Source organism: Galleria mellonella, unplaced genomic scaffold, assembly GCF_026898425.1.
Source record: "Galleria mellonella isolate WM207_F2 unplaced genomic scaffold, CSIRO_AGI_GalMel_v1 utg172, whole genome shotgun sequence".
NCBI lineage: Eukaryota > Metazoa > Arthropoda > Insecta > Lepidoptera > Pyralidae > Galleria > Galleria mellonella.
Window position 1 is genome coordinate 641,556 of NW_026442015.1, and position 27,411 is coordinate 668,966.

Below are 27,411 nucleotides of genomic sequence, written 5' to 3' on the forward strand. Positions count from 1 at the left end.
AATACAGATAATTCCATCGAAAGTAATCTTGTTTTTTGGATTTAGTCGCAAGGTTCTTTTTTTTATAATGTTAATTACTATAATTGTTTAATGAGAAAAACGATATATGAACCATATTTTATTGTGACAATGGAATATACAAATTAAATAAGTCTGTACAAATTCTAATGCAGTAACAAAATTGGAAGTTTTACCAATGTATTCATACTATTGGTATATTTAAGTCGGTACCGCTTTTAGTCTTAATAAGACAAGCATAGCATGCATTATTGATTGAGAGGACAATAAGACGGATTGTGAAATGGTTGTAGTAGTAAAATAGCTTAGATAGACACAATTAAATAATATACAGTCGCCAACAAAAGTGTTATGCGAAAAGCAATGGCTTAACCTTTTGTGGTCGACTGTTCTAGGAGTGAGTATAGGATTTTGCAGTGAAATAGTGGTATTTTAATAAATACGTAATCAATGTATTCTTTTAATTATTCTCAATTTAAATTAATTTTATTTTTTCATAAATACAAGTTACATATCACTGCCTTTTTATTATAATTATGTTATATCCAATATTTTACTATAAATACTATATATTTATTGAAATATCATTGTTCGGTTATTTTCTAATTTTAATATATTTGAAACAATATAAAATCACATAGCATTAGAAAATATCTCAAACTCACCGTTAGTAGCGTGTTATTAGTTTGTAACGTTTTCACTGCCATTTATTTTATTTAAATGCAAAAATAAAGCTAATGAGTATAGTTTTATTTTATTCTATCAGAATTTATGTAACAAAACTGTTTTGTGTTTCGTTATGATACAGTAAATATTGCTTTATTTGTTATGTCCATATATTATTAAAATATATGAGTCACTTTGGATGTTCCATGCATGAACAGTGAATTTAACTAAATACAACGAAAATCATACTTTTATTTTTAATAATGTTAATCAATTTTGTACTGTCCTATTTTTTTATCTATCCGTCGAAAGATTGCAATCGATTGTTAATTCAAATTCTATTATTTGAGGTTCTACTAATGTCAATTTTATATTCTCAATTTTAACAATAATTATTTATATAAAAGCAATTATATCATTATATCTGATCTATAATAATGTGTATATCTTACTTGTTTCATTCCAGTATTTTAAATTTATAAATTCCATATTTATTTAATTAAGACTGAATTGTCCCAAGTTGTGAAATGAACATGCGAAAATTAATTTATTTTGTTAAAATAATTTACAGTATTAGGTAATTTTAACTATGAAAACAATGACAATGAATAATTTTATGAAATGCTTTTTTTTTTTAATTTAGCCTGTAAATTAATTTTAAGATTTCTGTTTAGGCTTAGATTTATACGCGCTCAATTTTCCACGAATAAATTAATGGCTTTAATTAAATTCACGAGTTTGATTTCGCCTCCTGATACTGCCTTAACTATATTCCAAGGATCTTATGAAGAAATATGTAAAAGAAAACAACTATTGTCATAATTATGTTTATTACATCATGTCCTCGACGTAACTCAAAACCGATCCGAAACATCGTCGAACCATATCCAATACTATCTAAAATCATAGTATTAACAATTTCTATAATTATATATGTAGAATATTATATTACGATTCAGTTCTTTTAGACAACACTAATAATGCTATATTCGATACGAAATTGGGAAGAGATGGTATGAATAGTGTTGTCAAATTAGCACTGAGTCATTTTCGTTAGAATTTTGGTACTACACACATAGCAAACTAATAATTAAATTAATAATTATACTTCGAATATTAAATAGAGGTTTTTATATAACAAAATTGTGCGGATACAATCGTAACTGCAATATACATTTAAATGATAAAACTAATAAAATCATCTCTATGTTTAACTACAAATAAATTTAAACCACAATTATTGCTCTGAATCTCGATTATGACGAAATAAATGGAAGAACTATATAAAATACAAATTATATGTACATTATAACATTGAAATAGCGCGCTTGCAGCCATAGACTAAAAAAAGCATTGCAAAATGTTTTGTTTAAATTTAAGGTGCGTATACAAATGAAAAGTAAGTATTTTTATTCTTCAACATCAGTATACAACAGAAAAAGATAAAAGCACGTCATTGATTTAAGGGTTATTATCTATTATAAACAATATTAATACTTTATGTCAAATATTGTTAGCCAAAAGTATTACATAAAAAAGTTTTATTGTTTACAGTCATTACGAGTAACCCAGATTTAATCTATGACTGCTTCGTTCACATTAAAATAAAAATACACGATTTGCACCTCCATAGCACTTAAATCACACACGACACGTCCCCTGTACGCCCTACTGCCTGCCAAGAAAATAATTTGTTACTCTGAGCTTTGGTCCCGATCATTACTTGATATTTGTCCCAAACGCGTCGCATGTGACTCTTACATTAAAATTTTATAATCATTATAATAAAATAATTTAAATCTTAATACATTTATGTTAAATACAGAAGGCATTATTTATAGCAAAAAAATATTAGAAATGTTACTAAAGGTTTATAGATGCAGTTGATTTATACTATCCTGCTTTAACTATTAGTGTTACGAATTAATAATTCACCAACGCAAAGTTAAAAATAAAGCTAAAAGTTATATACAGTAATGAATGAATTCATTAAAAATTGTTATACTCTATTAAAATCGTGATCTTATTTATTATTTTGAATTTAACAGAGGACCATTATAATACTTTCTACTAATGTGGATTTTAAGAATAATATTTTTTGTTATATAATAATTCTTCTGTATTCAAACAATTCTAGCTGCCGTATCCACAACATTAAGTACTTACCCACTGACCAACAAAACCGAAAGGAATGATTTAAATGCATCTGTTATTTTTTAACACGTAAGAAATTTTATAAAACTTGTATAACCGAACAAATACAAAATTCGACAGATGTTTATTTTATTGAAAAACATAATAGGCAAAATTTATGACATTGAAACTTTGAAGGCTGAAGATGTTACGCACATTATTAAATTAAATTTCACTCATTAGTCAACTTTATTTTTATCCTCTTATTTCACAAAAAAAAAAGAAATGTAGTGCAACAAACAACACGTGTAAAATGTAGTAGAATGAAGTAAAAAATAATTAAAAAAGACCAGAGATTGTCTTATAAATCTTGCCTACTGCGTAATATACTCTTAGGAAAGAATAGTGTGTCTATCGATAGAAAAATAAAATTAATTTTTCCTTTGATATTTTCAATTAAAATGCACTTAAAAACAATAAATCGACATTTATATTACGAAATGCTATTTTTAAGATGTACATTCACTAAACTATTTACCTCTGTAATATTTATATTAATAAATATTTTTTAATACAAATCATACTGAATAGAAAGTGAATATAATAGGAATGGAGATATTTAATAAGATATAGACAAATAATCAAACAAAATAATTTGAGAAATAAGTATACAATAAATTGGATAATCTAGCAAGTGTACATGGACTCGTTCATAATACCTTCAAACTATTTTACAACGTTCAACCATTTTTATAAGGTCGTTACTCTATCTTAAACTCAATAAAGTGTTAAATGATTATTAATATTATAGACCAGACTGAACTAATTCAGACAGTACAGTCATAAAGTGGAAAGTAGTAAAATGTACCAAATTCAGCCAAAATAATAGTAATAAATAATTTAAATTTTTGACAAAAGATTACAAAAAAGGCATGACTTTATAATACCATAGTCTTTTAAAATTTATCTTTGTTTTAAACAAATTTTTATTAGTATGTCTGGTCTGATCTCACAGATTCTTACGTAGTCAAAGTTCAAAAGTAAACATGAATGTTTGTTATTTTATCACGCTTAAACAATTGAAGGAATTTGAAAGTAAGTTGATAGATAGAATTTAACCTCAATTAACATATAGGATAATATTTTAATCGATATATTACACACTTATATCGGTTTTGTCCGCGTGACTAAAAAGTATCCAATATTTTATTCAGGATACCATACATCTGTATATCAAATTTAATTGAAACCCATTCATTCGTTACGTGATAGTAAATTCAAATCATTCAATTATCTTTACAAACTTTCATTATCATTAGAACAGTAGTCAATTTAAATTTATTCTTTATTCTTAACTCGTAATGTATATTTTTGAAGAATTATTGAATTTACATAGAGTAATCTTGGTTGCAACATCAGCGTACAAACGTTTAGTATATTTATATACAATTTTCAATAGCCTACTATATTATCTAACGTAACACGATAACAATGTAGGTACACTAATTTTGACACTACAGTACGATAAGTCAAAGCGGGTATAAAAAATACTCTATACTCGTTCTAACACCAAAGAACAATACTACAACCTGCATGAAGGTACATGTAATTAGTACTTTATCGACATTAGGAACATAAACAATAATAATTTATAAAGAATCTCAATTTAACATTGTCTATGCATTAACATATGACGATAAGTACTATCGTAATAAACGGACACTTATACTATTTGCATCAATTCTATTGTTAAATATTAAATCGAAACTAGTCCAGCATGATCGACTTAAATACACATAAATTAAAACAAGTGTTCTTACATTAAAAAGTAATTGCATCAAAATAATTTTTTAAGACATAAATATGTAAAATAACATGGGCACATCTAGTAATTTGAGGTATTAAATAACAGAAGATTTCATATACAAAATAGAGCAAACGGTAGCCAAACTGAAATTATAATACATTCATTAATAAAACATTTAATATAAAATGAAGAAGTAAAATCAGATCCCCTACAAATTGCACCAAATTGAATATTAGTTTTCAGAAACGTGACCCTTGTAAATAGTATATTCAATAAAACTTATTTATTTCAAAAATTAATAATTTAAATAGAATTTGTCAAGCCTAATCATCTTTTTGTAAAATATATTTGATTTAGAAATGCACATGAGTAATTTTAAACTAGAGATGAACTTGTTTTTAAAGGTTTTTATTTTTCTAAAGTAGTATGCCAAATAAGGGGCAACGTTTATATTGGTTTGATACTTATTTCATTTTTATTAAATGTTGTTCGTATACATCATAATTATAAAAAAAAAAAAAATAGAAGTAGACTTTCTTTTTCGTCGATTAAAAATACTAAACAACTAGAAAAAAATACAGATCGAGGCATTGCAATGACAATGGTTTATTATGGATTAAGTAAATGGAAACAAGCACCTTTATTTAGTTCATAAATATTTATGACAATTGTACAACTGGCACTTGTATGGAATGATAGCCGAATATAAGTTTTGTTACGTTAAATTTAAGGTTGTAGTTCCTTCGATAACATTAGAATATACAATACTTTATTGTGTCATCTAATTTCTTTTTTTTTTTTACATTTATAAAGAGGTTTAATAAAAAAAAAAGAATGTTAACATTATCTTTGTTTATTGCATCTTAAGCATTTCATATATATATATATATAAAACATGGCAACGGAAATTATCTGGCTGCGACTTTTGCGCAATAAAGTTGATATTGACAAGAGATTATTACTGAACTCAATGTTACAAGTTTCATATCAAAAGCAAACAATTCATTTCCCAAATGTCATTTAAGATGTACTTTTTTTTATTTATGTTAAATATGTAATTCTTTTGCAAAGTTTTAATATTCATTGAATATGTAAACTCTTATTTGGTACTTAACTTGAGCAATGAAATATATTTTAATAATAATGTTAACATTTGAAAAAAAAAAACTGGGTTCCAAATGTTAATGTTTTATAAAGATTCGGAAAGTAAGATTTGTTTACTTTGTTCAAGAATGTGTATATTTACCATGATGTGATAACATATTATACATATGTATATAAGTGTATTGTCTTTAAATGAAATTTCTATACCTGAAACTGTAAATCGAAAATATATAAGCTGATTTTAACCATTTATTACAGACTATAAAAGATAATAATGGAATTTGTTGTGTCAAAGAATATATAGAAAAATAATTGCCACTATATATTTAAATATTTTTTTAATAAACGTGAAGAAATGGATAAAAAAAGTGTATATTATATTTTTCAGTTGTCTCATGGTAAACATACAACCGAGCTTTAACACTTGAGAACAATAAATTTTGTAAAATAATATCATGCGATATAATTTGATATGCACCACTGAAAACAGCGGGTTTCGACCGAAATTGAACTTAAAACGTACGGGTTTTAATATCAAAATCGTATAAAACTCTCATTTACCTAATTTACAACGAAACCCACTTGTAGATTACACTTATTGTTAATATTTCAGAGCATCGAAGATTCAAACGATTTATTTGTTGTTGTTACTTTATTATTATTATTATATTGAATTTCCAGCTCAATCTTATTATTTCTTGCATGTTTGGATATTAAAATATATATTACAAAATATAAATTCAGGAAAGCCATATTATAAAAAAAATACTGTTAAGTCAGGCCATTCCTCAATTTTGATAGGCAAATCCTCTCCACTACACTAGACATTAGAATCAGTGATTATCCAACGGCGATACGGATTCTATGCGCATGGAATGCGATTCTATGCGAATGGCATAAAGGGATTTAGGCATTTCCGTACATAACTACATATATTATTCTTGAATGCAGTGTCTTTTATAGTAACAGGTACTATTTATATGTAATAAAAGTAATTAAGTATCAATATTAAATTTATAATAATAAAGACAATGTAATTAATTTTTATTTATGAATATAATCACTAACATAGTGATATTTTATGGATTATTTATATCGAATAAACAAATACTTCGATGCTCCGAAACCTAAGCACAAACTTAACCGTTCTGGCATATGTCTGCCAGTAACCAATATCATTGTAGGAAATTATGATTCTCGAATTGTGGTCGCGCCATATTATTGTTCAATTGTCCACTGGGCATTTGTCCAGCTGTGGGCGCGATAAAGTTATTGTTCATTGGAGCTTGCATGTACGGGAAGCTACTCATCATCATGTTGGGCATTCCAGCAGTGGGTATTTGGTTGGGCTTGTGAGCTGGACTGTTCGGGCTAGATTTGAGCTGGTTTATAGTCGGCGCTGGGCCCGCTTTAGGCGATCTAGGGGCTAGTAGATTATCTACATCTATATTGATAGCACCCGTGGTATCTGCCCATGTTGCGCCCAGTTTTGTTGTCGTTTTCGTGTTGTTCGCTGTCGACGCCGGTGTCTGTTGTTGGGAAGTCGGTGCGATGGGCTGGAGTAAGTTGGTTGATTGTAAACCTGTTTGGAATTACAGTTATTGTACATGGGAAATGTTTGGAAGATATGTTAAATGTTGATTTTAATTAAAAATACATGTGACTGTAAAACTTACCTATATGTGGTAATGGAAGGGTTTGTAATGAAAAATGCTTCGTTACCGAAAGGTTTGTAAGTGTCGATTATTTTACTATATAGTATGGCATACAACCTGTAAGGTATGCTATGCCATCGTATATCTAATATATCATAGATTTATATTTCTTCAATAGATGAGTTAATTTATAAATAAGATTAAAATCGACGTCCCAACAAACGTTACAGTAACGAAATAGAGAATTTATTATATAAGTTTTATTCAGAACATTGTTTTAAATTACAAGGTAATAAAACATAAGAATACAATTACAAATTTATTTATATTTGCTTACACTTTCAACATCCGTAAACTCATAGCCTCACGTCCTTATAATATTTTGGTTGCGCGCAGGTTGATATATTTTTTATTGTGGAAGAAAACAAAGTCGTTGCCGTACAGACATGCTGTAAACAAGTCACCAATAAAAACTCCACTTGAAGAGTCAATAGAACACAGCGCGCTAAATTAACGCATCATGAATAATGTCAAACATCTTTTTACATCAAAATCCATTTATTTTTATTTAGGATTTGTTCATTCATTTCTGTTCCCTAAAATTTTTTCTAATAAAAATAGAACATGTCCAGCAAACAGGGTTGCTTCAGACTTTGGACCGCCCAATTTCATAGTCAAGTCGACGCTAGTGAGACACTCGGCGAGCCAAGCTCTAAAATCCATCATGATATCGAAAAAGTCAGTTTTCAATATAGAAGATGGCAATGCTAATATTACCGAAGCCAATAACGAGATAATACAAGTCTGTAGTTTAGGATCCGGGGTGTATTTCATGTATGTCATCATTTGGAGTATCTCCCAACAATAAGTCGGACATTTGGGACAATTTTTTGATGCAAGCACTATATTTCCTACTACAGACAAATATTTTAGAAGGAGAATATTATCAACATCTTGTTTTAAACTATGACGGCTTAAAGTCAATTGCCTGATGCCAAACCCTCCTACAAGGGGGTAGAAAAAACTATCAGACACTGCGGCGAACTCGTTTCTTTTAGCTCTCGCAAAAGGATGAGGTCTTTTCGAGTGAAAGTATCTAGTTTTGTTAATCAATCTCCTTCGTATTATTTCTTCAGCCGGTATGTCTTCATCATTCGTTTTAGCTGGCACGATTTCCAACTTTTTAGATTTTTCATCGACATGTGGTCGCACATCAGCTATTCTATTAGCTGCTTCTGAAAGCACATCGAGCATAAACATTTTCGTTGCTATGGAGTACCGACCGACATCTGTATGGATTTCTTTACACAGTTGTTCTGCACACACTTTTGGTTGACTACAGATTATTGCAACTGTTGTATTAAATTTTATAATATCAAAATTATCAACACTATATTTATCATCTAAGTGAACAAATAAATTCAAGAGTTCTATGGCCAGTTTCGGATCTTCAGTCTTCAATTGTCTTATGACTAACTCTTCAGACACTTCGAGACTTGCTTCAAAAGTTTCAACATCTTTAGCTTCAACTATCAAGTCGACAAGATCTCTAAGGTAATTTGGTCGCTTTTTAGCTGAAATTGGTAAATCATTGCTCATATCATAAGGTTGCAGATCATCGTCTGAATCCAAGTCATCTATTTCAGGTTTCTTTAATTTTTTTAGAGCATCTAATTTAACTGAAATTATGGTTTTCACTATCTCCTTAGTTTGCTGAGGACTTTTAACAGCACAAGTGACTATTGTGTTTTGAACGGGTCTATATTCTTCATCTACAACTTTGTTGATGATAGAATCGAAAATTTCTTTTAAATTTATTTCTCGAACTCTGGCAGGAGTTTCATGTTTTTCATCAATCAAACATCTATTTGATATATCTTTGAGTACTTTATATATTTCTTTACAGGTATCCCCCATGTCATCGTAATCAAAATTAAGATTATTTGCAGCTTCCTTGTCAGATGTGTTTAGTTCTGCTAGTATTTTGAATAGTATCTCAACAGTTGCCATGCCAATGCATCTAAACTCTTGTGATAATACATCTAAATGTTTAGACATGCCTTTAAATAACACTGATTTCAACTCGGACGTAGACCAAGGTATGTTCCGTAATGACGACATAACTACACGGTATTTTGCTGATAAAATTAATGATTGAGATATGTAAACATGCTCTGGAATATTAGCTACATTATTTAGTTTAACATCAGACCACACATACGCTAATCTCAAAACCAACTCCGATAGTATATCGACACAATTTTTAGCAGTTGATATATAGTAAATGAGGTTCTCCACAATCATTGTATCCTTATAATCCATGTATTTTATATAAAAGGGTACTTTGTTCGTCAAAATGTCAATCCAATCTTTACTTGTGTTTATGTTATCTCCAAGTAGGTGCAATATACATTGTTCATGATTATTATAGTCAATGGGGCATTTTTTCAATAATATAACAGAGATGCAGTCTATGGCTTGTCGATTTAAATGATGAAATAGCGTTTGTATCAATTTTCTTTTTACAAATTTACTCATTTCTTTATCACAAGTCCACACTATAAGAATATCAATTAATTTCAAAATTGCTTCAGAATTTCCATTCATGTTGTAGTTTATTATAATTTTAGATAATAGTTGAGATAAATATGAGATATTGTATTTAATACCTTCTGCAAAACTGCTTTCAGCTAAAAAGTCTATGCAGCGTATTACATGAAAAATTAGGTTGTATGAATAATTTTCATGAGAAAAATCCTTGGGTGTTTCAGTTTCCAATTTGTTGGCAATCCTCTCGGGAAGTGTTGCCAGTAATTGGATATAATTATCCCATTGCATCTGATGTTTGTAAACATCCTTTTCATTTGCGAATTCTACAATACTGGAGTCCACAACAGCTGTCAATACTGCGTCACATTTCATGTATCGAAGTAAAATAAATGTTATTGCTTTACAAATAAAAGTAGTTTCATTTTTAAGAAAACCACATAATGTTGACAGTATTTCGTGACTGAGTTTAAAGCTTTCTTCTGGTGTAAAGAGATTTATCAGTTCTTCTTTGAACAAAGGCCAGTGTGGTAGCAAATTCTTTATTACAGAACATAGCAATAGAGAGTAGGACTCTAATATTTCATTACTGATAATTATTTCATCAATTCCATTCAACTTTTGTATTGTGATTGGCCCTGGGAAATATTTTTTCAAATTTTCAAAACATATTTTAATTATATACACATCATTTTCAGATTTTATCCTTTCTATTGATTGCAAATTGTCTAGAAATTTCTTGATGGCTCGCTGTAAGTGCTCTTGCGAAGATGTCAGTTCATTCTTCGCATCGCCTGTAAATAAAAAATACCTGAATGTGCCCAAAAATTTTTGATACATGGTAAATGGTTTCATGCTTACAGTCACATGTATTTTAAGCTAAATTTATATAAATGAATGAATAAACTGTTACTTTGAATATGTTAAAAACTTATTACTATAAAAAAGACAAACTGAAATGGGAAAATACTCCATACAGAACATAACACACACAAATAAAAAAAAACATGTAAATAGACATATGACAAAAAACATATATAGATATTATACTAATAACATGTTAGTCAACAGATATGTATTGTACATATTTCCAATGTTTACATTACAAACAACAGAAATAGTTATAGTATATAGTAAAAGGAAAGAACGAAATAAAAATAAGTAAAAAAAATATTTACCTATATAAAACTTTTTTTCAAAACAAATATAATTATTCATGTAATTAGATTCAATATCAAGAATAATTATATTTTACATAAATATATAACTGTAACATCAACCTTTGGAGGCAATAGGCAATAATAGAATTACCAAATGCTCTAGGGAGAACAAAATAATTAGTAAATTATTTCATAAGATATATAAATGTTATTGGTATTCTGTATCTTTATATATTTAGTGTTCAATTGTATTTTTAAATAAATATTGTAAATATCTGGCACATACCTTGGGAAGGTTGCAAGGTTGGCTGCAATGGTTGTAGAGTAGTGGCAGCGAGGTGGCCACTAAGGGCCTCCATTCCAAATGCCGGCATTGGGCTCGACAGTTCACTCAGCAGGTCTACATTCGATGCTGGCGACGTTGGGGCTACTGTAATAATTGTTGGTTATTTATTAGTTTGAAAGTAACCCACTTGTTTATGGAGATAATGTCAATCCTTTTGAAAATTACATATTGGGCCCAATATAGTGTACAATATTGTAAAAAATTGAGAAAAATATGGAACAATCTGGAAAATAGATTTATTTTTTAATATTACAGTTTATTAATAACATGTTCTCAGTTATTTTTCTTTTACATTTGTTACGGTATATTACACATCATACATTAAAAAATAAAGAAAGGGTAAAGTTTTGCCTAGCATACTTGGTGAATTACTTTATGAATAAAACATGTTATTGTATGTTCTATATTTCTATTATATTTTACAATGATTGTGTCTGATTCAATGTAAATCTGTCTGGATATAATGGACTGACCTGGTGGTGGGGCTTGTGCTGGTGCCGCAGGTAAAGGTGCTTGGGGTGCCGGTGTTGGCGTGGTGAAGGCGCTGGTGAAGTCCGCAAAGCCGTCATCTCCGCCAGTAGAGGGCGCACCGAACGCATTGGTGAACTCCCCAAAATCGGAACTTTCTTTTGGTGATGATTTTTGCTCCTCCGCCCTGAAATATTACATTGTTTTTTATGAATTAATTACATATCTATAATATCAGTTGTTTAGTAAGGTAAAACATTTAAATTTTTTTATTCATATGCTAACCTGTATTTGACAGGATATGCAATAAATCCATTTTAATAGTAGTAGCCATTGTAGAGATACTTTACGAGTTTTACTTTTTTTTGGTTAGCAAAATGTGAAAACATCCAAGAAAGTATAACTTTCAATTACTTACTGTCATATATTGTCTATTAGTCAATATGTGTTAATGTTATAAGGAATGTAGCGATATTTTAGAATTGTTTAAATTGACAGCTAAGTAATGTATGTCATTATACCTGGGGTCAAAATCATCTTCTAGCACAAGGTTTGCAGTGGTGGGAGCAGAACAAGTCTTGAACAAGTCATCAAGTAGTTCTTGTGACTGTTGTGCAGTGTGGGATTGCGGCGGGGCTGTCGTGGGTGTCGGCGCTGGGGTTGGCGTTACTGATTTGCCATATGTCGCCGCTGCACCTGTAATATTAATGTGTGCACATGATAGACTGTAGACCAACAATGCATCTGGAATCTCCCTGTTTTGGAAATAATTGGACATTGTTTTTTGTGGTGTTCAAGTAAAACTTTTTCTTAAATAACTTAGAATGACAAACAAGTTAACGGCCACCTGATGGAAAATGACAACCGTCGCCTATAGACATGAGCAGTATCATGGATTTATCAACTTTCCGCTACACAATATAGAAAATGTACAAAAAAATCAAAATGAGTCATATCAATTGATAAGCAGGTGTTCCGTGTTTTAGAATTTATACCAAATGTTATACTTTTTAATAATTAAAGTATCCTTTTAAAACACCACGGAATTAGTGTAAGGCACATATATATTAAGAGATGCAGAATTGACCTTTGTTCATGACAGATAAAGTACCCTGTTGATGTGACCAGCGAATTAGATTATCTGATCCTTTCCACACTAAGCTTCGTAATAGAGCCGTAGTGCGCGAATTTCAACCAACCTATACTCTTTCCGCCTTAGGATTTGTCTATACGTACTGAGAGGTAAAAAATATGTAAAATTGGTTGACTTCTCAAAAAAGTACCTAGATCGATCTTCTTAACTGGCGTGCTGGGTTTCCTGGCGGCCGGGCTTTTGAGGCTGATGTTGAGGGATTTTCCTGAAGGCAGGTCCGGAGAACGGCGTCCAACCGGACCTACCGATACTACACCGCCGCCCGCACTCTCCGTGTCACGATATACGTTCTCTCTAGAGATCAACAATGATACATTTAATACAATTGTAACTACTCACTGTAGTAAGGCTGAGTTTGTACAGTCTTAGTGACACTCAATGCTAATAGTTGAATAGTGACCATAACTATAAAAAGAATTAGTGTATTATAATCAATAAATACATTAAACTAAAGATACTAATTAGTAAAAACGATTTTTATCAATGTTCTCCTTAACTAACAATAGGTATTATAGAGAAGGGGAATGCAGTTACATAAAAAATAATATTAATTTGTCGATGGGCATATACATTTTTATATTAGTGTTTGACAATATTTTCAATTGATATAAGTGAAAATGAGATATATGGTGTTACAACTAAACTCAAATAATGCATATTTTCTGCATCATTCTCATACTGTATATTATCAAGTATTATTTGCTACTTCTAATAGTTTAAAGGTAATAAAACTAACAGCTTAGGTTCAAAATTCAAAATTTTATGTAATACTAACTTTTGTGGTTTTCTATGACCATAGTCACCGTCTGAGTCATCTCTGTCATATTCTTCTTCTTCATCACCTCTCCTATCTTTTGGTTCATCTGGAATATTATACATGCAGCAGTCATATTCGAGAACAAGTGCAAACTTTTGTAACTGACTTACCTATTGAAATTTAAATTATCTGTCTAAACTATGATTTTAAATCAGAAATATTTTATAGATAATCACCATTTTTAATTAACATCTTTGAATCCAACGCATCAAGGTATGCAACCGTACTTAATATTTTAAGATTTAATTGGTTTTCATTCAATAATCAGATAAAAGGTTGAATAGAAAACTAAATTAAGGATATATAGGGATTTAAATGAAATAAATAATTAAATTTAAATGGAGATGTATAATTATGAAATGGCGACTTTACGGGTATATAAAATATTATGTTGAATATATACCGTTATGATTATATAATTAAAAGTTAACTAAAATTTAATATGTATGAAGATGAGTCAACTCACCCCAATTGGTACCCCGGTCGCTGTATTCGCCCCAACCCCCAGAACTACTCCTCATACCCATCACGGCCGCGTCTGACGACATACCTGCAAATAATCAATAAAAAAGTATTTCTTAGATAAAATCTTAAAATTATATAAATGGAATAAGAATATATATATAATAGAGAAAAAAGGATTTGGTATAGTACACGGAGAAATGTGAAGGGGTTTTTTGACGCATATTATTTAAAGTACGCAAAGCATGACTCTGAACTTATTATATTAAATACCTGACCAGATTCGCGGTTAAAATCATTTTCAAAGGTATATAGTGAGGTATATAGTAAGATTATTTACATTTATTTCCTTCTGTGTAATAACCTTGTGATAACGCCTTGATCAGCGAAACGTAACGAAAATTTGTAGAAGAGTACATGTGTTTTTCTAATAACAACAATACGCGTTATAGATGTTTGTAAGGTATATAATCACTCACCAATATATTTGTCTTTGTTTTTCTTAGCTTTCTTTCTTTCCTCGCGAAGTTTCTCATCATCTTGTATAAAATCAATAAGTTCTCGAACTTTGTGTCTAACATTTATTCCCTGCAGAAAAACAAGTACCATTTATTTATTTATTATTATTTTTATAATAAATATCACGAGTTAACTTTTCTCTTGTGTTATGAATTATAAAATTGTATAAACTATATTTATATAAAGACATAGTGTAATGTAAATATAAATTCAAATTTATTTGTAAAGTACAGAGTGAGCCAATCTCGTTCAAGTAAATAGTCAATGATCATTCCAAATTTGTAATAACTTTATTTTTATTATTAATCTTTATTAACAAGCTTGCTCACCTGATCTTTTCCCAAGTCATCTACATATGCGTAGTTCTCTAGAGAACGTAGATCGTAGATGTGTTCGCGAGCCGACGTCACCACACGCTCCGAACCGTTGCGGACAAGGTAACTGAGAAGCAATAAGCACTGAAAGAAAAACACTTATTTATTAATTTAATTAATTTTGATGGAACTTCATTATTTAATTTAATTAATTAATTTATTTATTTATATGCTTTTGTACATTCATTTTGTGACGGTTCGCCTATAGTACAATAGGTTTAATACCATAAGTACATAGAAAAGAAACAGGGGTTCCTATGGGTGACCGCTGCGAAAGCTGAGCTATTTAATATAAACAAACTTTAAAGTCAAGGTTCACAATAGCGTACAGAGAAGACGTTACCATATATGAAATATTGACACAGAAGGGAAACTCCTTTGATGTGTTTTCAAAGTGTAGTGGATGTCCCAAGAAAATTAAATAAATTAAACAAAAATATATTATATCTTATATATAACCAAATTATAGTTTACCTTTTATCATCAGGTGTAAAAAGGATGCATACATCACAGTTTAATAAGGTTTATGAGAGTCTTTAAAGTTTTATAAATTCGATAATCAATTTAATAGAAAATACCAAAATACATTAACATATAATTAAATTGAATTTGAAGAAAAGTTCAGTTCGAATAATGGGCTAAATCTGATTATTGAAATATCTACCCTTCGGTGAGATAATCTATGACGTTACTAGATGAAGAGAAAGAAAAGAAAAAAAAAAAAAGAAAGGGACGGCAGATCGGCGGGCGCGCGGGAGTCGCTTTTTAGGAATTGCCAAATAAAAAAAAGAAAAAAAAAAAAAAAAAAAAATGGCGGGGAGTCGTGTTTTAGGAACTGCGCAATAAAATAAAAAAGATAACTGGGATATAGAGCTAGGAGTGACTGGATCTATGAAGGGGTTTAAGATCTTAGTGTATCACTATCGATTAAGTGTGTGAAAAGAGTCAATGGAAGACTGGAGAATCCGGTGAGCTTGTTCCATTTATTACTACGTAGTTAGATTTTTGACTGTGATCACAGGCAAAGTTTATACTTAATATTTTTCCCAACAACTATTAAAATACGTATTTAATCGAGTCCATATACCTTTAGGTAATGCGTATATAGTTAAATGCAATCACATTTGAACAAAGATCTACATCAATATAATTTACGTAATAATAATACATACTTACGTTATTCTACTCATATACAAAATTCAATTATATGGCTGTTTGATAGAAATTCATCGATTTGACTCAATATTCTAATTGTCCAGTTTTGGCAAATACTTATTGAATCAACTATAAAACTATTATAATACTAACTAAATTCATATCTAGTTACTATAAATTATTTATTTATTGAGGATAAATAGACTGAGGTGGCTGTGGTCTGGTCTCATTGCTGGGGAAACAACCATTGATGAGACAGAGGGGTTATTGAGTGGCGACTCTGTATATGCAAGTGTGGTGAGGGCTGCCTCCATTGGTTGGAGTGACTGTTTTATGTGTATTATGGGGACTCGGTGGGTGCAGGAGTTTGGGGCCGTTCCTATTGGCAGTCTATGGGGAATTGCCTGTGTTCAGTCGTGGATTGGTGATGGTTGAGACGATGATGATGATGGAATAGTTGTATTTATTACACTATTACAGTGTTGATTTGGAACACCTGCTCATGCTTAACGTCTCATGGTAAAGTGTTTTCATACCATTGCTCGGTCAACTGTACTAATGATTCTTTTGTATACTTTTAATTACCCATGATTACATGTGGGAATTTGTTTTACACCAGATGTACAGAGAATCAGCTTAGCTGTTGCAGGTGATTTTATGTGAATGTATTACTTTTAATACATTAATGTGTTAGTAGATAAATTCATGTAACGGTGGGATGTTTATGGTAAACAAGCCTGTATTGTTTAAATAGATATTTTGTCTTGATTTATTATAAACTTTAATATTGATTTTGTTGTAGTAAACAAGCTGATAATAACAATTCTGTGTGTATTACTGATTACTAATAATATTTAATTATGCTGATATTATAGGTGTGGATTTATTTCCTAATGGTAATAAAAGTACTAAAAGATTCTCTGACTATAGTTACTCTTAACTAGGTATGAGGTTCAGTATAAAATTGGTACTGTATGATACTTGTGAAGCTATGTATTTTACTCATATTTAGAAAGGAAGTTGTCCCGGCGATAAGGTTTGTATGTGTGTTGTTTGTTCATGTTATATAGACTAGACAAGTTCAGACAGGGTTAATATTAGTGAATATTTACTGGATTTATATTTAATATACATGTTTGGAATATTTTATGGGAATAGTATGGAGATATACAAGTAGTAAAATATAATATTAGTATTTTATAAATTTAATTATTGAGTTATATGTTTATGTCGGACTGTATCCAAGGAGATATTATCCTATTGATATCAAGTTAGGACAATTACTTTAAATATTAATAAAGCAAACACTAACACTGATTATTCACTTCTTTAATAAATTTACATTAGAGGTTAGGAATCAAATAGATAGCATATTGGGAAAATCTTCACCACACATGTATTTGAGGAATGTTCTTGATAATTAGTACTGTATGTATATATTATTGCAAGTACAATTGCAATAAGAATGTTAAACTTCTAATCTTCTGTTCATTCTTGAATTTGAAAGTAAGCTTGGCTACTGATATGAATATAAAACTGTAGCATTACTGGATACTATTAATTATTTCTGGTGTAAACCATGATTATTTATGTCACTGATAATTTAGTTGTATATTACGGTTGATATATGATGATTTTATATTTAGTTATATTAAACAAATACAAATAAACAAACTTGCTAGTATTTGTTACGTTGACAGTTGTGATAGATAATCAAAATTCAATTCAATACATCAATACGTCATTCAATACGTCATTAATGTGACAGATGTCAAACAAAAGGAGATTATACACGTTATGATTCTATATCTAAGTCTATAGAAAATTTATATAATTTTCTGTTATTTTATAATAACTGTAAGGGAAATATTGGAATTATTTATATGAGAAATTACACTTAAATGATATGATAATTATTTAAAGACCTAATTTCTTAGGGATTTAATCATGATGATTTAAACACTAAAACACTTGTTTATCTGAGAAATCCTCTTAGTAAATAGGTTTACTAAGACACTAAAAGGAAGTAGATATAGTATAACTATAGTACAGCTACAATAATTGTATGGGACTTACTGTCCTTTCTATACAAATATATATTTAATATATATCTTTCACATTATAATTATGCAATATATTGCCTCTACTACTACAACATACACAAATAGGACTTATTGTCCTTCCTATATACCTATATATAATAATTGACCTGGCACTTTAATGTGTAATTTATCAGTACTTATGACAACAACCAATTAGGACTTATAGTCCTCTCTATAAAGCTACATAATTATTTAATCTGATTATTTCACAATGTGATTAATCAAACCTCTACAAATATTACAAAAGATCTCTATTACTCTCAACACAATAATTGCTTGTTGGACTTAGTGTCCTCAAACTTATAGAAAACCCAACTGGTTATTTCACGAGACGTTGTTAACTTGTGATTAATCAGTGTCTTTTAAAGGACTTATAGTTCCTTTAGATATATCTCTCTGAATAAATAATTGGTTAATTCACAATGTGGTTAATCAACAATAATATTATATATAATTGACTGGACTTATAGTTCATTCAATAGCACTCATTACTTTTAGTAGCTCTCGACCTATGGGTTGGACTACTCGTTCTTAGGCTCCGGCCTAATCAACAGATTTAACTTGAACCTTGAGTATTCTTGGTATTAAGTAAATAATATTAAATTGACAATGCTATGTTATGATATAGCAATAATCAACATTATATGGCTTGGCCAATTCCAGGGTGTGGAAGGTATCCCCTATCACACAAATCTTCATCTCTATCGGACTGTCTTCACAGGTGATCTCTAATGTCACATTATAGGGCCGAAGGGTTATGTCCCATCAAAGTAAGTTCTGGTGTCTGGGTGATCTCGCTTCTTGGTCTGATCTCTTGTGGAGCCGAAGGGAAACCCCCATTGAGTAAGCTCATAACAGGGTGACGCTGGGAAACAGTTTCGTACTGTTAGTGGGTGATCTCTATGTCGCCATATAGGACTGAAAGGGTCATCGCCCATGAGTAAGCTCTCGTGTCGGAGTGATCCTGGGATTTCAGTTCCGATCCTTTTGCCTCTGGCAAACACCAATTTATACTGGAAGCATCGTGGGGCTGGTGGAGCCACTGTAATGTTGAAGTAAATGTACTTATGTTTGGTTTGGAACTGAGAATACTCATGCCCTTATTACCATCAGAGTGCATTAATAAATAGTAATACCCTTCCCTACCTTTTAGGAGGAAGAGTTATAGATAGTTGGAAAGTCTTCCACTGGTCCGGGCGTGTGAGGGGCCCGACCGCTCCCCCATTTTTTTTATTATTACAGTTATTCTGTAATTTACTATTAAATTAATATATTATATTCTAACTTCCTAGTTACATGAATTATGAGTATAATTCATTAATTATTCTTAATCCTTAAATATTTATCAATCATCTTCATTATTTAACTCCTGTCATATACCAATTAAAGAACCTTTTGGTTATTACACACACAACGGGTCCTACATTACTAGACGATCACACATTTATTTATCTGGCCAAATGATCAAGTGTTCTGCTATAAGATCTGTTTAATATTATGTGTTTATTGTAAGGTTTTTTAAGATTCATAAGATGTTTAGGGTGTATAGGGTAATATAGGTATGGGCTATATTGAGGGTGTTAGGCCTTTCTTTAGGGTAGATTTTCATTATATTTTCATAGATTTCATTAGGTAAAGCCTTCGTAGGCTTTTCTTAGGCTTTGTAGGTTTTCCATGTGTAGGTTAGTTTAGAGGGTTATTATTATAAGGGGTGCACAAAGGGGGGGACCATCACAATTTATAATATAGATATATGGTTTTTTTTATACAACTTAGAATTGCAAACAAGCTGACGGCCCACCTGATGGAAAATGGTAGCCGTCGCCTATAGACATGAGCAGTACCATGGGTATACTTATTTATAATAATATTATTAATATTATAATATTTAAAATACTTCATTAATTTTGTTTCAATGTCTGTAATATTTTTTATTATTTAGCGTATAGTGGCTAGTTTCGAAACCTAATCTCCAGGGGTATATATAAAGACTACTTATTTATTAGGTACCAAGCGAGGTTGATGTAGGAAAATTAGAGACTTCTAGCTTTTACCTACGACCTCATCAGCGTGACTGGCATATATTTAATTACTAAGATAAAACGTAGCCTATATCATTTTCCATCTCATACAATAGGTATATACCAAATTGCACAGTGATTGGTTAAGCCTTTAAGGTGTTTTAAGGTAACAAACAAACTCACTTTCACATTTATAATATTAGTAATGATAGTAAGTTTCACAAAAATAATTCCTCATTTAGATAAATGACATGAAGGTAAAGTTTCAAAGATTTCTAGGTAGTGGCGTTACTATACCATCAGAGGGGCGTGGTAGATTCGTTAGACGGGGCTCTCACTTTATCTAAAAAAGCTGGATGTTGTTAGTATCAATTTGGACTAGGAGCCCCCTCAGGCCGGAAGCTCGTGGCTTATTGCCCGCTTTGCTACCCTATTGTTATGCCTTCTTTATTGTAAAAGAAGACTTCTGACTGGGGGTATCTTCGGAGAAAGAAATAATTGCTATTTAATGACTTAAAAAGGTACTTAAAAATTACAAGAGATTTGAAAATCAATATTGGTAATCCAAGGGTTCATTAGCTGTCACCGCGTACATTTGCACACGTAAATAGACCTATTTATTATTTATACTGCAATAATACTGCCGTGAATGCATGACAAATTACGTAAACGTAGGAAAAGATATTAGATATGCGTATAAGAATAATGTATGTTGACATGCGACTCTGTTTACCCTGAAGAAATATACGGATTGCCTTGTATTGAAACCATTAATATCCATTTAAGTTTGTGTTTTGTACTAATGAAATATTTGTTTCATTGATATAACACTCACTTAAAAGAATACTTATTATTACTGTTATGTTACTATTTTATAGTATTCTTTTTCTAATATAAAAAAAAAGATTCGTTCATTTCATTCAGCCTGTATAGATCTGAAAATAGCTAAGTCACATTGTACCTTGTAAGTTCTTCTCCAATGAGCTCTGTTATCGTGAAGCATTCGTCTCCACAGCATCGACATAACTTCCGGAAAATGTTCGTATGTGAATGTGGCCAGTGCTAATTCTTGCATCTGCTGACCAGTAGGACCCCAAGCTTCGTCGGATGTCGCCTCCCGTACTTTGCCTTCTACCTCTGTATAGTTCATTACCACATTTGTTCTGGAACAAGTAACAATACAATATAAAATTAAAAGAGTTTATTATAAAATATTAGGACATTTTCTTGTTTCACTTATTGGAACTTGATATTCGTTAGTACGCACGATATACGAAAGGTTAGATAATCACATAAACATATAATTACTAATGTGATCTTGAACTGATATACCTGTGAATAACAACCAGATTTTAAATCTAAGGGATAGAGAAGACATTCGGCAGGACATGCTACCATAGCACCGCGTTCTAATGGTGTATCTATATATATACAATTACAGAAATTAACCGACAGATCACTAAGATAACTCAAAATCTTAATTAACTTTATAATATTAGCATGGATAATACATATGTAAATCGTAGCCATTTATTTTATCCAGATCAAGTTACATATGTGACCTTATTAATCATAGGAAAATAATAAACACTATTCAATTAATTATTATTTTAGTTGATTATTTAAGGTCATAATACCTATCAGCGAATATGTAGTATACAGAAATTTAAAAAAATATTTAAGTTATACTCTATGAAGATTATAAGTTTTTATGCATAAGAAATTATCATCATCTTCCTACCCTTATCCCAATTATTATTTGGGGTCGGCGTAATATATTTTTATCTATATTACAAAAAGATTTGGCTTATAAGTTTTACGACCAGCCGCCTGCCTGACATATGCATTTATACATAATAAATAAAAAAATCAAAGGCGTATCAACTGCACAAAATATAAATATGCAATTGATTGTCAATCAGATTGTCCTTATACAACTGCATTGGACGTATTTGTGCAACTATCGAGATTGCGAGATAAGCTTATGTAATCTGAACGAGCCGGTTCGCTGTTTTTTAGCCAACATCAAAAAGAAGGGTTAACACTGCTGCATTATTTTCGCAAGTGAAAGGTGTCCAGGTCAAGCTTATAGAAATTACGGTCAAGGTCTCATAACAGAACCCATGAAAAAACCGAAATTACGTGTCGATTTATTACGTGTAGTAGGTACTAAGTTTTCGAAAAAACTACTCAATTAATTATTCTGCATATAATTGACTCCAGGTACTAAATACGATAGAATGTCTATGCTAAATATAGAATAAGACCTCGATGCACGATTTCGTGATAACGTTATGGTTGTGAGTGAAAAAAAATTAAACGAAAAAGAAAGATTTCGATTTTATTTCTATTTATTAATCTAAATAAAATAGGATTTGACTACACCTATAAGAAAACTTATTTGCTGAATAGCTTGGCATGAAAAATTAGTATTTAAAATTCCATGATTAATCAATAAGTGGTATTTACTAAAATAAAATCTTTTTAAATATTTGTTACTTTATCATGCGACGATGGCAGAATGCATTTTAAAGAAATATATAATCAAGTAGATATTATATGATGAGTCATGTTTTATCATAATCAGCCAAGCGTTTTATCAATATATAGACTTTGAAGTAATATCTAAAACATTAAACCACAGTATCTTGTATGAAGCCAAATTAGTTACAAATGCAAATATTATACTAAAGACTTTAAATAAATTGTGGTACAATTTTTAACATTATATTAAATAATACCGGACAAATTTATGAAAAAAAAAAAAAATCCCATAGTGTTAGATCATATTCTTCTTACAAACTAGATACATTGTAGGAATGAGTAATTATAGTGAATGTACGTTGGTATCTAAACAATTCATAAGAATTTTGATTACTACGCAAACAGTCGCGGTCATAGTTTACATTATTACCCAATATATAAGTAGTGCACACTAGCTATTGACCATTGTTTCTGCCACGTATGTCTCGTTATTGTCTGTTCTCGTAAAATTTTCTAAAAATATTTTCTTCATGGCTTTCTACACACCATAAGGAACTGGTCAAACATGCGTTTCAGCAGTCAAGTAATGTTGATGAATTCGCGATAAGTAAATGGTATTTCGCTTTGTACTCGTATGTGTAGAGATTGATATGGTCAAAGTAGATAAATAAATTACAATCAAGGACGTAAAATCCCGACTGATAAGTGGAATTATAAATTACACAATCGACATGATAAGATAGCGTAATTTTGTAGTGTATACAAAAACATATGACATTCTAGGCATTTAATTATGTCCTGGAAGTTTATCTTTGAATACTGCACTATTTGGTATTCCGTGACACAGTGAAGAATTAGCGAAATGCTAACAAACCATGTTCGTAATATAGTAATGCAAGAACAAGTTGATTTAAAAAGAATATGTTGAAGTAAACATGACGAGCAGCACTGTTTACATTACTTCTCATCAAACAACAATATTTTTTTACGAAAAAAAACATGTCGAACCCTATCGAGAGTGAATCACATACTATGAGGTTAAGGGTCTTATTAGTGGGAATGTTATATAAAGGTTTTAGACAAAATTCGTTATAAAGAGGTCGTTCACAAAAACTCTTCGCAATGTAAAGGTATATTTTACATTGACTCTTATGGACAATTCAAGGGGATTACGAAAAATTCGTTTAATCGAGGAAGTCGTTATACTGAGGTTTGTTATATTAAGGTTGCACTGTAATACGATATCAATCTCCATAAGCAGCATGCATGCATCAGCTATGAGTAAAAGATAACTTGAAAGTTTAAAAGATCTTTGACACTTGCATCTCTTCCTATCCTGTAAAGGACCTCTAGATAGGTTTTTGAAAGAAATTGAAATAAATTCATAATCACAGCACATCTAATAAACTTGTAACTAGGCAATGTATGTACTTAGATATTTATGAAAAAATAATATGCAATTTATTACAATTTTTATCTGTCTGTATGTTTGTTGCAGCATTACACAAAAACTACTGCACTAAATTGTATGTGAATTTCATCCTAAAGTTCTTATTTAAAATCTGGTGTATGTTTAATTTTGATATACCATCAAGAGGTGGTAAAATAATAGTGTAAAATAAGGTATGCTTATCTTCTCTATTTAATGTGATTGTGTAAAAAGTTAGCCTGCTTGTCTAAGGATTTATTTATACTTTTGAACCTAATTTTGTGTACAATAGATATCAACTTTAATAAATTGTATTCCACAAAGACTTCACTTGTGGCAAAACAAGTTCTTTTGTTTTAAAAAATAAAATACTAAGCTGATTTTGATTGGATGAAACCAATCTTTAAGTATGTTTTTTAGATAAAGCAAGAATTTTCTAAATTAGTTTACAATTGATGGAATAATGAGGTTTAAAGAAATACAACAAAATTGTTTTTGTTGGTCAGTTGAAAATAGATTCAGGTTCAATACTCTACCAATCACAAATAAATAAAACTTTACAGCCATTAAAATCCCACACAGCATTTTCCTAATTAAGCTTGGTACAATGATGTCATGACCAATATAATATAAAAATGTAACTGTAGGTGGGTGAACCAAATTAAAAGGTTCACAATGCATGAGTGACTTTTCTGGTGTTATTAATGTCGATGGGCCGTGGTAATTACTTACTATCATATGAACCACATGCTTGTTTATCATAATTTCATTATAAATAAATCTTAATTACACAATTTAGGATTATTTCTAGAGCCAAATATTACTGAACATAAACCTATATTTGTACTTAAATATATTTTAGTAAAAACTTTGATGTTTATATATCTTCTCTAGTCTATCTAGTCGTCCTCCGTGGTGCAGCGGTCAACACACCTGCCTGCGACGTGGAGGCCCCGGGTTCGATCCCCGGCCAGGTCATAATGGAAAACGATCTTTTCCTGATTGGCCTGGGTCTTGGATGTTTATCTATATATGTATCTATTATAAATATAGTAATGTTGAGTTACTATCCCATAACACAAGTCTCGAAATTACTTTGGGGCTAGCTCAATCTGTGTGATTTGTCCGTATATATTTATTTATTTATTTATATCTATATCGTAAATTTGAATTGTACATATTAAAAAATTATTATATTTTCATACTTCCCCTACATACTTTTGAAAACAGTTATTACTTAGAAAATAGATGCATTTAAAAGTTTATTATAGAATTACAATTTTATTCATATTATAGATTAAAGAAGTATATGTGATATTCAAAACTGTAATATAGATTAAAAATAGAAATGAATATAAAAATTGTCAACTTAATTGTAGTATATATTACAGTCCACAGAATATTGATTTCAATATGGTATTAACTCTAGAGCTTTACATTATTTAGCATATTAGTTATTCCTACACAGTAGTGCTGGGGTACACCATAAGAAAATAACTGTAATTATGTAAAAACCCATTACTACTATTTTTTTTATCATGAATCTATATGTAATAGGGATTACAAATCAGTCATTACATCTAAATTTTAATGTTAGTTTCAGCATTTTTAGACTTTCATCTGATGCTCCAAACAAATAAATATTTTAAATCCATTTAATATTATTTTGCATTTCCTATGCTTATATATTTGGCAAAAATACTGCTACTTTAACTGAGTATAGATCTATTTTTGTAAAGGCTGTAACACTCTTTTGTATTCCTCATTGAAATCAGCATTTCTATCTAAAAATTATAATTGCTGTTCAGTAACATGAAAATCTTTTATGAGACCAACATGTTCATTAACAAAATCAGCACTTATTCAATTCTTCACCTTCTTTTTGTATCATATTATAAGGTCTAATATAAAATTAATTTCTGTCAATTAGTGACCAATATCCAATGAAAAAATAATTAACATTTCAGAATGTTCCATTAAAAATATATAAGTAATCAAGGTAATTTTAAAGTTGATAATGTAAAAGATTGTTGTTGATTTATATAACTGTTCACATCTAGGAGGTAAAGGGATTGTTAGTAATGAGGTCTAACAACTCCATTGCTAGCAATATATAAAAATATATCCCTATCAGGTTGATATATAGTTTATCTCAGCAACTATAGTAGTTAATTATTGTTCACTTTGTCACAAGAGCCAACTGCCTTGCTTCATCCTCACCTATCATCTCTCACTAATGCACCCCTAGTGTATGTAGGGTCATTACTATTTCATTTACACTCATTAAAAAAAGCTGTCCACATCTCACAGCTAATATTACTGTGTTGTTATCTATCAACTTTTTAAAATAGTGTTAAAAAACTAACAATATGGTATTATTATTAAGTATTATCAATCATATACATAATATGAAACCATAATATTCAGTTAACTATCTATCTATATTAATAAAAAATATAGTGACAATTATAGTAAACACATCCGCCTGAAGTTATTGTTGAATATATTTGAATTTAAATGAATGCCTATGCACTATTTTTCACCAATTACACTATTTTTGGAGAAAAATCTAAAACTTGTTTGGGGGGAACAATATTATTTTTATATTAAAATTAATTCACAAATAATAATAACAGCAATTGGGTATGAGGTACATAATAATACATTACTACTGTACGAGAAAGGGCGTTATAACAACAAAACTGATTATTAACACAGATGGGTGTAATTTGCATAAAAATTTTGTAAAAATTAGATAGTACTTACACTTTGTCCGCCAACTCCCGCACCTTCCACATACTTATGAAACGGTCCATTTTTATCCCCAAATATTAAATCGCTGGTCTCAAATAAAAATCACTCAAAATTTACATAAAACAACATAAAATTAACTAAAAGCGCGAGCTGATGATTTGGCTGACATTCTTGCAAAATGGCGAGAATGAATGTTGCCACTTTAAAGTAATGAATTTCTACTAAAAATAAATTATA

The 27,411-nt window shown here is 30.1% G+C and overlaps 1 protein-coding gene across 3 annotated transcripts; it reads right to left on the bottom strand.

Moving 5' to 3' along the window:
- Window positions 1-1,497: 1,497 nt before the first annotated feature.
- On the bottom strand, window positions 1,498-27,373 carry LOC113514342 (clathrin interactor 1). Of its 3 annotated transcripts, none has more exons than XM_052893069.1 (11): window positions 27,187-27,368; window positions 21,469-21,670; window positions 15,185-15,313; window positions 14,816-14,924; window positions 14,341-14,424; window positions 13,833-13,920; window positions 13,188-13,351; window positions 12,426-12,600; window positions 11,910-12,091; window positions 11,377-11,520; window positions 1,498-7,310 (listed from the first exon to the last, which is right to left on the bottom strand). In XM_052893069.1, the coding sequence occupies exons 1-11, from the start codon at window positions 27,234-27,236 to the stop codon at window positions 6,904-6,906; spliced, it is 1,734 nt and encodes a 577-aa protein (XP_052749029.1). In that variant the 5' UTR covers window positions 27,237-27,368; the 3' UTR covers window positions 1,498-6,903. The 3 variants fall into 3 exon arrangements, with proteins under 3 accessions (XP_052749029.1, XP_052749028.1, XP_052749027.1); XM_052893068.1 differs by lacking the exon at window positions 1,498-7,310 and adding an exon at window positions 7,690-10,724 and having other exon boundaries at window positions 11,377-11,517; window positions 27,187-27,373; XM_052893067.1 differs by lacking the exon at window positions 1,498-7,310 and adding an exon at window positions 7,690-10,724 and having other exon boundaries at window positions 27,187-27,373.
- Between the last annotated feature and the right edge of the window lie 38 nt (window positions 27,374-27,411).